General features: G+C 44.2%; 1 protein-coding gene across 1 annotated transcript; it reads right to left on the bottom strand.

Moving 5' to 3' along the window:
- Positions 1-8,245: 8,245 nt before the first annotated feature.
- On the bottom strand, positions 8,246-13,535 carry LOC139219273 (inositol hexakisphosphate kinase 2-like). The gene is made up of 5 exons (XM_070851087.1): positions 12,873-13,535; positions 11,276-11,486; positions 10,521-10,705; positions 10,113-10,288; positions 8,246-9,954 (listed from the first exon to the last, which is right to left on the bottom strand). Exons 1-5 carry the CDS (start codon positions 13,117-13,119, stop codon positions 9,325-9,327), a joined length of 1,449 nt encoding a protein of 482 aa, XP_070707188.1. The 5' UTR covers positions 13,120-13,535; the 3' UTR covers positions 8,246-9,324.
- Between the last annotated feature and the right edge of the window lie 1,008 nt (positions 13,536-14,543).

Below are 14,543 nucleotides of genomic sequence, written 5' to 3' on the forward strand. Positions count from 1 at the left end.
TGAGTGAACCAGGTGAGGAGCTCTAATCCAAGGCCAAGCTGTGGGTCATTTCGTCTGATTAAACCAGGTGACATTTTGGGGGGAAAGTCACATCAAGTATAAAAACATATGAATATATATATATGAAAATAAATAGATAATAAATCTGGAAGAAAAAAAGAAAATGTCTCCAAAAGTGTGTCAGTATTTACAAACTGGCTGAAATGAATCATTGTGCACATGGTTTTATCACCATCAGTCACCTCTGTCACTACAATCACTTTACTCCATAAAATCTACAATGTGAAACTGTACTGGTTGATCATTTATTTACATATTAATGTAAATACGTAACGTAATTAACCCACATCCATGTGCAATTTATCTATCTAATGCAATCTAATCTGTATATCTGTATATATGTAGGATGTTTATAGTGTCTTTATGTCATTTATGACGTCATTTTATGGCTGTAACTTATTTTGATTGTTTATTTAAGTTGAAAATATTTCCAAAAACAGACCCCAAAGTGAAACGAATTACTTATTTTGTTCCGGCAGTTCAACAGCCAATAATATGCACTTCACTATCATATAAAGAAAAGAAAAGCAGGAATTCTTACATTTAGAATATTCATGTTATTTTATCTTGTACATAAATTTAAGTTTCACATCTCAGTGATTTTTATTTTCAGTTTTTATTTTATTGTAACTTGTTTTTGAAAGGTGCAATATAATGTTTATCATTTAAGCAAAGTTTTTTTCTTTAAAAAAAAGACTTGAATTTATCATAAAAATTGGTGGAAACTAATATTCTGTGAAATTTTAATAATTGACAAACTAATGTAGTAATGCTTTAGAGACGGAGATAATCTAACAGGTGAATCAGAGACTTGTGACGTCTCTTAGGTGACGTTTGTCCCAGTTTACTTTGTCTCACTAACTTACTTCTTCTCTTGTTTCGGACACGTCACCTCCTGCCTGTGTGATTGTCTGATTGGTCTCACCTGTCCCTCGTCATCCTCGTCCTCTTCAGTCTATTTAGTGTGTGTGTTTCACTCCCTGTGCTGGTTTGTCTTTGTGCCTCAGAGTCAAACTCTCCAGCCTATTTATACTCATGTTTGGTGTTTCTGTAAAGCTGTTTTACTTTGTCCTTGATGGACTTGTTGCCTGATCACCAGTCTAATGAACCTTTTGACTAAGTAAAGTCTGGTATTCGAGTCGTGCTCTCAGATATCTTGTCTACACCAGCTCCTACGTGATTCAGACAAAACTACTTTCTTCCCATTAGTGGCTGACACACAGTGTGACGTTTAAATGGTGTTTCTAGAAAAGACGACTTAACCTTATTAACCTTATAACCACAACCTGCTGCTGCTGTCATAAAAAAAATTAATCATCATATCCAACCAAATGTGCTCTGATCTCATTCTCGGAGAGAAAAACCTGACCTTCACCTACACAGAACCAGACACATGTGCCTCCACATGGTGATGCTGTGCAGAGTGACACAGACAAGCAGCACCCTGAGGTGTGTGGTGTGTGTGTGAGGCTGAACACACACACATGCAGGGTTGTCGGGACAAGGCCAGTCGGCTAATTTGTGTCTGCTCTAGATGAGTCAGTGTTTCTCCTCCTATATTTTTAGAGATGAGTAGAATAAACATGAGTGCGCAGGAGTTGTAGTCAGTCACCGGGCAGATTTCATCAGCAGATGATAGGAAAGCAAAAGAGTCACCAAGACTCACACAGGAACTATAAATCTACTGTATCGGCCACATTAAATCCGGGGTAGGCAAATAAAACCCACAGTAAAATTTCAGCATGTTGTAATTGAAGTTTGGTTCCTCTTGGTTCTGTTGGCTTTGACCAATCACAGCTCCTCGCAGAGAGACGGAGAGCGAGAGAGAGTTCCTATTGGCTGTTCTACAGACGCAGCTGTGCACGTCGCTTCAGATGTTGGTGAAAGTCTGATTCAATAAAGAAAAGTCATGCAGAAGAAGTTGCTGCTCACAAAGCAACCCGAATAAAGGAGGACGGACTCATCAAACTGTCGAACAGAGAATAAATCCAATAAAACACGAGTTATTTCTGAGAACTTCAGGAGGAAGCAGCTTAATTTCATTTTCCTGTTATATCTAAATGTGTTTGTCACAGATGTATCGTCATTATCAGACCTCTAATAACTCATCTATGGGTGCGACTACGTGGAATATTGCTAATAGTTTAGCCTCCTGCTAACCGTAAAGGGCTTTATGTTTGTGTAACAGCATCGAGCTGCTGCCTTCATCTTCCTTAATGTCTAAATGTGCTGCTGCGGCTCATTAGCTTGCGCCATGGATGTAATGTCATTATGAGGCCGCTTATAATACAACCATAAGTATCCTGGTTTACCATGAAAGCAGGAGATTAGTGGATATGTTGACTGTTGCTAATAGTTTAGTTCATGTTTTAAACTGCTAAACAGTGAGATGGCATGATGGAAGCATTTAAAAATGAAATTATATAACTGAGCTGCACTTTCTGGTGTTTTTAAGCGGACACACTTACTTATGTACAACATTTATAGATGTGTGTTAAATCTATGTCACATTCCCGTCACATCACAGCTCTCGGAGGTTACATGACTCCTGAGCTGTTTGCCAGCTGGGAATGAGCGCTCACACACATCATACACACATGTAAACACACACACACACATTCATACTATTTACGCATATGAAGAGGTTATGTAAACCCACCAGTGAGGACAGAGGCTCGTCCACATGTAGGGGACGGGGACGAGATATCAGTGGGTGGATGGGGGGGATAGAGAGGGCTGAACTATAATCTGTGATGTTTTTATTTCATGATAAATTTGTCATAACGGCTCGTCTGTCTGTCTCTGAGACGCGTCAGACCGGACAGCTGAGGCACGTACGACCCAAAACTGTTTCACAATGGCTCTGATTAACCACAGTGTTTATCTGTTTCTCCACCCTGAACCCAAACTGCCGTAATCCCAACTAATCCAATCGAGCCCTGGCAGTAGTAATGACACCCACGGATTGATTCAAGGGGGCAGAAAGTCTCAGATCGTTTGACCTTCATGGGTGAGCTTGAATAAAGAGTGTGTGCAGAGTTAATCGGTGCCTCTGATGGTTCGTTATAGTAATTAGGAGGTCAGTGTGAATGAGTTTGACAGGCTGGACCGGCGTGCCGTGGGCACGACGGCGGCCTCGGGCCAGTTCGGGCCCTGACGCCTGGTCAGCAGCGTCACTGCCGCGGTTATGTAACTCTCTAATTACGTTCTTGGCTTGATTTTGATTTTGCTCTCTTGCTTTTGCTGCCTGTTGGTCTGTTTCTGCGACTGTTCGAGCAGACTGAGCCTGTTTGATTCTATATCAGGGTTAAAACCCACAAGTTCCTGTTTGTATTGACATGGTTTAAAATGTGGCATATGTGAGATGTGGGATCAGCAGGGATTTTATGAATTGAATGCCTCCGATTGGAATGGGATTAAGGCACGATTTTACTAATCATGTTGTAATATTTGCTCAGATTATTTCATAGATCATTCGTGGAAACTTTGTAAGTCTCATGATTCAGGTTTAATACTCATTTATATAATATAATATAATATATGATGACTGCAGACTCATGTTTCATATTTATAGCTCATGTCTTTGTTGTGACTGGTTGGCCTGATCAGAAGAACTTCAGCTTCAGTTTTATTGGTTTAATCAGGGCAGCGATTGAGAGCTGAACTTAAAAATAGATCCTTTGTGCAAAATGAGTATACAATGTTTGTATTAAACACCTTTTTGATCACACTGTGTGTGTGTGTGTGTGTGTGTGTGTGTGGAAAAGGAAGGAAATATGTGCTCCTACAATAGAGGGGCTGAGGGCTCAGGAAGTGTCTTTTGGCTGAGCATGAAGTGATGAAAGTCGGCTGCTATTCAATTCAAATTTCTTTATTTTCTGTGACGAACGTGGTTGCAGTGGGTGGTGGGATAAGTCAAATAAATCACAGGATAACCACAGTCACACGGTGCCTCTAAAACCTCTTTAGACGTGTACTCAGTAGAATAAAACACATTATGGCATGAAGGAGTGGACTTTTTACCAATTTCACGCTTGTAAGGTTAATAAGTTCTTGACTACAAAGTGAAACAAGAGTAAAGGAAAACACAACAGGCTGTGCACAGTTTAAAACCCCGTTTCACGTAGCAGCACCTAAGTAATGAATGGTGTGGATTTAAACCAGCCTGGAGCTTTGGAGTCACATTACACACACGACTTAATAAACTATACGGCTCCTGTAACATCTAATTGTCAAAGACCTGTTTTCACTTTGACATTAAAGGGTCTTTTTCTGTGGATCAAAAAAGCCACATCAAGTCCACTTTGATTCGGTGTTATAACACAATAAAACTGTGTGTGAAATCTGATGCACAAGGAGAAGCTGTGACGGGGGTCAGAGGTCGCTCATGAAGGAGCGCTGTGGATGTCAGTGCAGCGTACGCTCCTTCTGTAAATGTCTTCTCATCACACCCTCCTATAAAACCTATAATCTGTCCCAAACTAACCTGACACACACACACACACACACACTTTCCAGTAGCGGCTGAACTCTGATCACATCATATACTGATTTTTAAGCCTGTCAGGAGATTAATCATTCTGTATGATCTTCAGGAAGGAGAAAGACGAGAGAGGCAGCTGTATTTTCTACATATATTCTCTCTCCCTCATCACATTATTGACCCGTTTATGTAACCACCGGTTCAGAGCTTGTCACCGTTGTGTAAACTCAGTTTAGCACCTGTCAAAACAGGCTCGGCCGTATTCCTGATTCAAGCATCTCTCGCTTTCTGTCTTTATGTTTCCGCGAATCTACCGAAATCTGACAGCTTCCCTCCTCGTGACTGAATCTCAACACCATGTAAACCGTCGTCTCTGTGCCCACTGTTACACCGCTCACTTTGGCAGTCACGCTTAATAAAAAAAACTGGGAGCTCATGTGTGAGTGTGTTGCCAAATTAAAACCTCACAAACGAGTGCAGCCTGAAAAAAAAGGCTATTTCTGTTTTAATGACAATGCTGCTGTCTGAGTAGAAGGCAACACACACACCACGTCCCATTTCTCTTTTCCTGCACACACTTATCACCTTAGTGTTTTATTTATGTATTTATTTAAGGATTTTGAATGTATGATTGTAGATTTTGCACGTCTGTGGCTGTATTAAAGCACTTTATGATTGATATGTCTTGAGAAATGTGACTAAAAAAGTTCACTCTTGTGTGTGGGAATTTACTTTCTTCCCCTTTTCTGATTGGTGCTGCCCTCTGTAAATAGAGAGAACTGGATGGCACCATGCACCTTGGCCACAACGGTGCGGACCGGTTCCAATCCCGGCTCCGTTGTCACCGCTTGAGGCAGCTTGTGTGCTAAACTGCGTGAAGGACAATGGAGTAATTCTCAAATGGCAGTGAGACATGATGGGGATTATATGTGAGGGGCTAGCACAGAGATTGGTCGCATTTAATAGCTGCACTTCTCAACCAAAGACTGCTTTAAAAAATCTGTGTGATATCTTGTGTGTAAGGAAATGAAAATGATGTGCAAGAGGAACCAGGCTTTAAGTGTGAAGCAGGATCCATGCAAAACATTCAGAGGGTGACAATGAAAAACAGATTTACAGTAAATAGAGCAAACAGTCAGAAATAAAAATAGAAACCTCTGCTCTGTTTTTTTTGCATGCTGTGTCATCTCTATTTGAGAGACAGTCAAGGACAAGTCCAATAAACGTCAGCTAGCCAGGAGGAAAGTGGAGCTGTGGTAGTGAAATTTGGTCTGGACTGTCTGCTGCGTGCAGAGGAGCAGGACCGAAGCCTTTCAACAGTGGAATAACTTCACAGTTATTAGATTCTCCTCAGTCTAATGAGCGGACTGCTGAGAGATCAGGAAATGAGTGGATGGTTGTGAACAAACAAGTGGGATTAATTTTGCACCGTGCGTGACCTTGAACTGATGACTTTGTCGACACGAAGAAGTGGATTCATTGTGTTCTTTTGGAGGCGGCGCATTCGCACACCAGTCACTCAGGACTGTGTGAACGGCCACCAGCATGTTCACGAGATGTGATGGATCAACAGAGTGTGGTGGCATCAATGCTTTGATGAACCGGGGTGTGACTCTCGCGGCCCAAAAAGATGAGGCGCTATTTAATTCCCAGCAACGGCTGCAGTTGCCATAGTGATTTTAACCACTGTTATGCAACTGCTCCACTTGCAGCGGCAACCTTCACCAAGCAATGAGCTACGAGGACGCACACATGTAGACCCGTGTAGAAGTATGCAAGCAGTATGGTATAGAATAACAGTGAATCTACAGTATGCGCGAGGTGTGATGTCCGTATGCAAACATACGATATGATGACAGAATGGGATCATTTTGATGGTTAAGAGCAGCCCACTGACCCTGAGGCTGTTACGCAACACCGCCTACCACCCCCCCTCTCTTCCCAGTAGATTGGAGATGGAGGAGCTTATCTTCTCCCTCACTCCGTCCTCTCATCTATCAATCTTTCCAGCTCCTCCATAACCACGCAGCACAGAAACACCACATGCTTTGGGACTGACTGGGGCTCTGCGGATGATCTCTGGCAGTCCATTAAACACGGCAAATACTGGGGTCCCAAAGTGGTGTGTAAATACAGCATGTGCTCATAAAGCCACGTAACCCGGCCCTGACCTGGACTCTTAAAGATTAAAGTGTCTGTCTGCTCAGTCAAACCCTTTACTGGGTAACGGCAAAGGGTTTGACCTTTTGCTGTACTGTCCTAAAGCGCCACAGGATTACAGGCCGAGTGAAGTCCTGGACTGACAACGACTTAACATGTGCAGCATGTAAGTCGTGTTCACCATCAGCCAATGACAGCAATGTTATGTGCAGGTTATAACATGCTACAGATAAGCGTCAGGATTGGAAGAACTGAAACATTTCTCCTCAGTGCTCAAAGAAAATAGAAGCTTTTAATCATTTATCGACTCAGACCAACAAGGTGCACCACAGAACGCCACAGGAGGTCTTTCCTACCTGTGGCTATTAGACTGTATAAGGCCTCCTCCACCAGCAGGATGGACACGTAACGGACTCATTCAGCAGAATCATGTGCAATAACTGTAAAGGTCATTCCCTTTCACTTTGTCTCCCCAGTTTTGCAGTTTGCACTTTGCACATATCGTATTTAATTGTTAAAGTATTCTATTCTGTATAGTTTCACTTACTTTGCACACTTCACCTCACACACTGTGACACTTTTCACAAATTTGTACTATTCAATCTGTACTTTTTGTTTTAAAAAGGGACAGACTATTTAATTTAATTGTATTTTATTGTGTCTAAGTTTCTGTTCAATTTTGTATTTCAATATTTTGTATTGTTGTGACTTGACCTCTGTACTGCACTCTGGCACAACAATTTCCTCCGGGATAAATAAAGTCATTCTTATTCTTATTCTTTATATGGAAAGAAAAATAAAAAATAAAAAAAATGCTGTGGTCTTTAATATGATGTTTGGCTATTTTTAGTTCATTTAAACAGAATGAATCTGTGTATGTCAGAGCTCATCGGAGAACTCGGCCGATTCAGGTCAGGAACCAAGTGAGCATGTGACAGATGGTGATTGGCAGGAGGTCACTGTTTTCACCGTCAGACAAGCACACAGCCTTCATTCATGATGCACTCAAGGCAAAAACAATCAGGGTGGAACGGCCCTGAGCGACGTTTAAAACTGTGTCCCAACAGTATTTTAGGTTTTAATGTAAAAACATAACAAACCAAGTGCATTAGAGGTGAAATATTCGGTAAAATCGTGCTTTTGTTTTGCACATTTTAGGCCAGAGTGAGTCAGATGTGACTGTGACGGTCCCGTGCTCTCTGTCGACACACGCTTACGTCTGCTTGGCAGCTCCTCACGTCACACCGATGCTGTGACTCTGACAGCAGACCATCCGGCTCTGCTTTGTCTGCCTCAGACTGGTTGGAGGTGACCACGACTGGCTGAGGCGGCATGAGGCCGTCATCGCCCACCCCCCCTCCACCCACTGTCTCCATCTCTGCAACAGCAACACATTCCTCCAGACTGAGGCAGACACAGATTATACAGAGGATGTACTTGGGGAATCTTGTGTTTTTACCACAGACCTCACATCACATGAAACTTAACTTAACTTAACTTAAAGTCCACAAGCAGCAGCGAACATGAAAGAAGACACGGACGTTACCACAAACCCCGAGGCTTTAATTTCTCCCCCCCAACAAACTGTGGACAACACATACACAGAAGAGGTAAACATGTCAAATAACAATATTAATTCATATTATTATTATAACATTAATCACATGGAATGTAGTACTCTCCCTTCACATTTGTTTTTTTTTCAAATTTTAGTTTATTTTATGAAAACATGTCAAATACAGACAAAACTCTAGATCATCTGTCTCTGATAGCCTGATGAATACAGTCTCTTTGAGTGAGGGCCAACAGGGAAAAGGATGCTCCTGACTCCTGCTCTCCCTCTCGCACGACCCTGTCTCGGTGTAAAACACACACTTGTTTCAGTGCGTGTTTGTTGTGTGCAAAATGCAGACACTTTCTTTGGAAAAATCGGTACACAAGGAAAAAAACGTTTCTGACTGTCACGAGACTTCGAGCTGCGTTTATTTGCTGCCTCCTAACGATGAGCTTTGTTAAACAGAGGACGGTGACAAACGGTGAAATGCTGCATCAGATGTGGTTCCTCTACGTTACGAGTAGGTTTGTTTCATATCCCCGTAGACTGACTGACACACACACACACACACACACAACAGACATTGAGAAGCACCAACAGCAGAAACAGGAACAATGTCCGATGAAGGGTGGGCTACAACAAAGTCTAATTTTGACTTTTTTTAACCTTTTTAAAGGCCCCATATTACGCAAAAAGCACTTTGTAATGTCTTTTCAACATAAACCTGTGTCTCAAACTCAGAGGATGATCTCCCCTCTCTCTCTTTCTCCAGCTCCATCCTTCCTGAAATGTGTGTGAAAACGCTCCGTTTAGATTTGGCTCCGCTTATGATGTCATTAGGGGGTCTGGTGATCGTGTGACCTCCTCCACTTGAGCTGAAACTCCAAAATGAGCAGAACAGCCATAAACCGTTAGTCTACTCTTGCACACACACTCACATAAGAACCACAGTACCTTGGATACATCGTTTTTTTTTATTCCTGTTTTCTGTTATTTATAGTCCGTGCTTGTTGTCCCTCCGTCGTCTCGTCTTGTGTCTGAATACGTGTGTGTGTCGCGTCAGCCTTCAGTCTTTGCTGTGGTTCTCCAGCTCGGAGATGATGGTGATCAGGTTGTGGAGACCAAAGAAGTAGCCGCTGTCGAGTCCCTCGTGCACCACGCTGTCCCCCTGGTAATGTCTGCAGGTGGTGTGGGCAAAATCTATCATCCTCACGTCCACCATGGGGCTGCGGGGGTCTGAGCGCGACAAGCACGCCTGGCTGACACCTGAGCTCCCGTCGCTGCTGCTGCTGTCACTAGACGTGGAGGGACTGTGGGGGAAACCGAGCGCGCCCGCTACCTCACCTACCTCCTCCTCCCCCTCCTCCTCCATTTCTGGTTCAGCCTCCACCTCCTCGTCCTCATCCTCTTCGTCCGAGAGGCCGTCGTCAGTGTGTCGGCGTGAGTCTTTCTGGGTGGGCGCCCCGTCGTAGATGATGAGCAGGGAGCTGGAGTAGAAGCGGTAGGATTCGGCGGCTTCCTCCAGGGCGGCTTGCAGTTCTCTGAGCCTGTGCAGCACCGGGGAGAGGAGTTCACGCCGCAGACGCCGTCCACTGTGGAAGAACTGGTACAAGGCCTCCTTGAAGTCCTGCAGGCTCAGTCTGCGGCCGTGGAACTTGCTCATGAACATCAGCTGGCCCATGTCACACCGGTACACCTGAAAGGATCGAAAAACAAGCACAGGTCACAAAATGAGACATAATGTGTTTTAATTGTTTGTAGCTGAAACTGAATCAGTTTCCTTTAACTTAAATCAACATATATGCCAGAATGGTGAAGTATTCCTTTAAGACGGCCTCTTGGCTCTGAGCCCACCTGCATGCCTGAGAGGCAGACTCCTATTGAGGACGCTGTGCTCCCCTGGCACCTGCGGATCTTCGTGGCCTTCTTCTCCTCTGTAGCATCGTCTCCATACTGCTGCGTGCCCATCTTCAGGTCCAACACGCACGGCAGAGTGGGCCACCACGTCAGGTTCTCCAGCAGAATGAATTCTGGGAAACTGAGTCAAGGAGGCCAGAGACAAAAGCCTATGGCGTTCTTCTACACTAATTCATCTACACTAGCTTACAACTTAAAACTTCTTGACAAGGTTTCCCTCTTATTATCATTCCAATATGTACCGGAAAGTCGCAGCAATATCAAGAAACCTATTGATCCTTTTAATATTCCACTGTCATACTGAATGAAACTAAATGGACCAGTCCTCAGTCAGTGAAAGGATACTGTATTGGTTGCGGTGCTTGGCGTTTTCTTTCATCTTCTGGAGGTGGTGCTGTTGACACTTGAGGCTCCAGGGGTTGTGTTTGAGCTGCGGCACAGATTTACTGTGGCTGCACTCCAGTCTGTAGTAGAGCACCTCGGCCTGCTGCAGCCACTCCAGCTCCACATCCTCCTGCAGCTTGTGAACACTGAGGCAGCAGAGGGAGAGAGAGCCGCATTAGTTTCAGCGAAAAGACCGGCACAGTATCTGCTTCTGTTCGCGGTTAAAGTATGTATGTGGGTAGTAGAGTGTAAAGTAAGAGGGCTGTTACATCTGATACAAAGAACATCCCAAGTTACCCTCCTCATATATCATAGACTTTAGCGTTTGTGTCGATGCTCGGACGTGCATCTGTTGCAGTTTTATAACCCAGAGGCCGTGACCTCCTCTTTAACTGCCAAGGCCAAGGATCAGTCTCTCACAGTATTCAGAGCCAGTTTTCCCTTCGCTTGTACAGCATGTATAATTCAACACACGTCATCAGTCGATTAATGTGGCTCTTCAGACTAAAGCTTCACCATTCACGGAAAAGTAAAGATTGCTTTAAATATGTCATGGCTGCGTGGCCGTTCTGGGGTGATTGATTCTTTATCCTCAGTTTAATCTACATGAGCAAGTGTGAAAGTGACTCACTTTGCCCTCCGACTGTTGATGCATCGACCTACTTAACCATGAGTAACAAGTCTCTCCTTGCGCTGCCGTCTCTGTCTGCACTCACCTCTTGTCCTTGTCTTTACGAGAGTAGCGGCTTCGGCCATCTTCCGCAGGCACTGAGGACGCCGTCGTTTTCCCCAATTTGAGCATCTCGCTCTTGGGCTTGCAGTCAGCCAAGGGGTCCTTGTTCTCCAGATCTGGGTCGCTCTGGAGGGGGTAAGCAATGAGGCAAAGGTTCCCTTCTTCATCCTCCTCGAAGCTCACCGACACCACACCTGAGAGCGAGACAAAGAGATGCCTGTTAGACATTTGTGCCACGGAGCAGTGAAGACGATCTCTCATAAAGCATCAAAGCAGAAAAAAGCTGAGACGATAACACAAGCGCTAAAAATGTCTTGTCCTCATTGTGCTGCTTTCTGCAGTAGTAGTTTGTGTCTACAAGCAAATCTCTTTTAAGATTTCTGTTCCAACAACAGCTGGACAGAAATATGACAGAAAGGAGGATGGAAGCAACAAAGAAAATGACAGGATGAAAGGACAATCAATCAGTTAATCAATATCAATGTGCAGACGGCAGGTTTTAATTGTGTGAACCCAAACACACAAACCAGACCATGCTCTTAAGTTTAATGCTACAAAGCATATAGCGGTATAGAGAAAATAACAGCCCAAACACAAATGACACAAGGCTACGCCATTTAAATCAATTCTGTTTATTACCAAAAAATTAATCTCACACAAAATGATCAATATGCACATGTAGCATAGAGAAACCATAAAGCATCACAGCACACGTACACAGATAAAACATTCCAGATTATTCCTAACGTTTGTTAGCAGCCTTTCCCTCCTCGTGGTGTAATAATACGGCTGAGAGAGAAGCCAGGATGAGGGGAAGGAGAGAAGGACTGATTAAGTGAAAATAAAGAGAGAGAGGAGGAAATGCTGACATGGAAACGAAAGCACAGCTGCCACAAAATATTCACGGCCCAGCAAGGGAAAGGGAGGATAAAGAATAGACGGCTGAGCTTTTTTAGTTTCGGCTGAGTATTTTGAAAAAGAGGATGTTTTGATTTAACCACTATCAGAAATGACATAAAACCTGAGAATCTTGTTGAGACATGTGTCAAATCTATATGTGAGGTGACATGTTAAACCATCCAACAGGCTCTGTTTGTCCTCTTCCTTTTAAAGATCCTCTAAAGGGTGTGATGGTGAGTCCATTAAAGTTTGTGGACTATTTTCAGATGACTTCCTGGTCTCTGTCTAACAGAGCGAGGAGGAAACTCACTTTTATCCCTTTGGCTGTGTACCAGAAAAATAAATGGAGGTGGGGGAGCAAACCTGACTTACCTGTGGTAGTACCTCTCCCTGCAAACAGGACATCAGTACTCTGTGGCCTGTTTGCAGGGGGCACAGTTGCAGTCTTAGCTGCAGCACCCTCCCGTGGCAGAATTTGGTACATGCTGCTTGCAGACACCTAGAAACAACACTCGAGCAGGAGCAGGGAGCTCCATTTTCTAACAATCTCAACATTTACACTTTGCACACAACTTGCAAACATGCAAGGCATGCCAGCAAAAGATCAGCTCCCACCTAACCTGCTCATATGCACACAGAGCGCTGAAGTAAAGACAGCACAACAACACAACATGCATTACCTCTATACTGGGGGGTAAATTTCCTCATTGCAGCAGGCAGACTCTTGTAGAACTGATGCTCACGAGGGATGAGGGGCTTGCAGACAGTCTGCTCCCCGAAGCGCAGGACGCAGCAATGTCCCCCCACCTGGTGTACGAAGGGCTCAAGCATCACCCCTTTCTCCATGTAGCACTGCTGGCTCTGCTGCTGCTGTTCTTGCTCTGCATCCACGGCCTTCTGGGCCTGAGCCTCCACAGCCGGACCCATCCTCCTCTGGCCCTGACCACACTACCAGGGGCATCAGCCTCCTCACGCTCGCACGCACAATGTGGCGGGGGCCCTATCTGGCGGGGACGTGCACACACACACTCTGTAGCACACTTCAAATCCGCAGACTGTAGTGTCTAGCATTAAGGTTGCAGGTTTTTGCAAGTTATTCCCAGAGTATCTTCAGAAGCTGCTGCTGTGATGATGATCTGCTTCGTCTCTTCTGTCTTGGATTCTGCTGGTCAAAAACAAAGGACAGGAAGGGAATAAAAGGGAAACAAGAAAAAGCCAAAATTTAGTGGCTATTTAATTCCTTTTTAACTCCGTGTCTGGCAGTTCTTGTGGAGACAGAAAGTCCTGTAGACACTGAGGTTTGGACCAGTGCTGTGGCAGCAGATGAGGCAGGCAGAGGCAGATCCTGCTTGTGCCTCTGCTGCAGGCTGAACGCTCTCTGACAGCTGAGCGCTGCCTCACCACTGGTAAAGCTCTCACAAGCCCCACTCTCGGCCAGCCCCCATCACAAGCTCTCCACCAATCAGCAGCATCCGAAGCAGGTTGTTGGGTGGTAACCCTTAAAGGGAAAGAAGCGAGAAAACAAAGACAGTGGTGGGGCGGGGGGGGATTCTGGGGGAAGGGAGAGAAAGGAAGGAAGACTAAAAAACAAGGAGGAAGCTAACAGCAGCTGTTTTATCTCTGCGTGACAGCAGTGTTTTAACAAGCTGACAGAACAAGCTGAACTATTTCCTCATATAATGTGAGACGTAGGGAGCGCTAACCCTGATCTTCTTGATATCTTGTGCATCATTCTATAAAAACTTGGGCCAAAACATTCAGCCTGGATCTGGCAGGAGGTCTGCATGTGCAGAGGGGCTGCAGCGACACAATATTTTTGTCAGAATTAACCAACATGGTGCACAACTCTTGCTGCCAAGAGAGCTGGTTTTCTTCTTTTTGTCTGTTTTCACAACATGTAGGGAAGTTCTGCCTCATTTGTGTGGTGGAGGATTCTTGAACATGAAGTTGGCTTTGTAGGAAAACAAGTACTTGGTGCACTGAGTGAAGAAGTGACCTCTCTCTCCCGCCCCTCCTGAAAGCTGTCCTCGGTCCAGGTTTTTTATGGTCGCTGTATCGCCTCCAAAGCACTAAGATGACCATGGAATAAGCTTCCCTTTAAACATGCATAGGCCTGCCAGCTATTTACTGATGAATAGTTTTTTATATTTCTAATTCATACTATATTAAGAGTTTTTTTTACTATATTTTTGTGTATTGCTGTTGTTTTTGTATATGTTTTAATTAGCTGGGAAGCTGAGTAGCCAACTGTCTCTACCTCCTACAGCCGATATTTGGTGTTAGCTAATGCACTAAACAACAATTTGTAGTAGTGTTTTTAAAAAAAGCTTAATATTTTCATGACCTTATGT

Source organism: Pempheris klunzingeri, chromosome 2 (assembly GCF_042242105.1).
Source record: "Pempheris klunzingeri isolate RE-2024b chromosome 2, fPemKlu1.hap1, whole genome shotgun sequence".
NCBI lineage: Eukaryota > Metazoa > Chordata > Actinopteri > Acropomatiformes > Pempheridae > Pempheris > Pempheris klunzingeri.

What these genes read in the sequence shown, in the direction of transcription:
- LOC139219273 (XM_070851087.1), bottom strand. Translation starts at nt 13,119, where the DNA reads ATGGGTCCGGCTGTGGAGGCTCAGGCCCAGAAGGCCGTGGATGCAGAG. An exon ending in ATTTACCCCCCAGTATAGAG is followed by an intron (nt 11,487 to 12,872) that starts GTAATGCATGTT and finishes TCTCGCTCTCAG; the next exon opens with GTGTGGTGTCGGTGAGCTTC. An exon ending in CGTAAAGACAAGGACAAGAG is followed by an intron (nt 10,706 to 11,275) that starts GTGAGTGCAGAC and finishes CTGCTGCCTCAG; the next exon opens with TGTTCACAAGCTGCAGGAGG.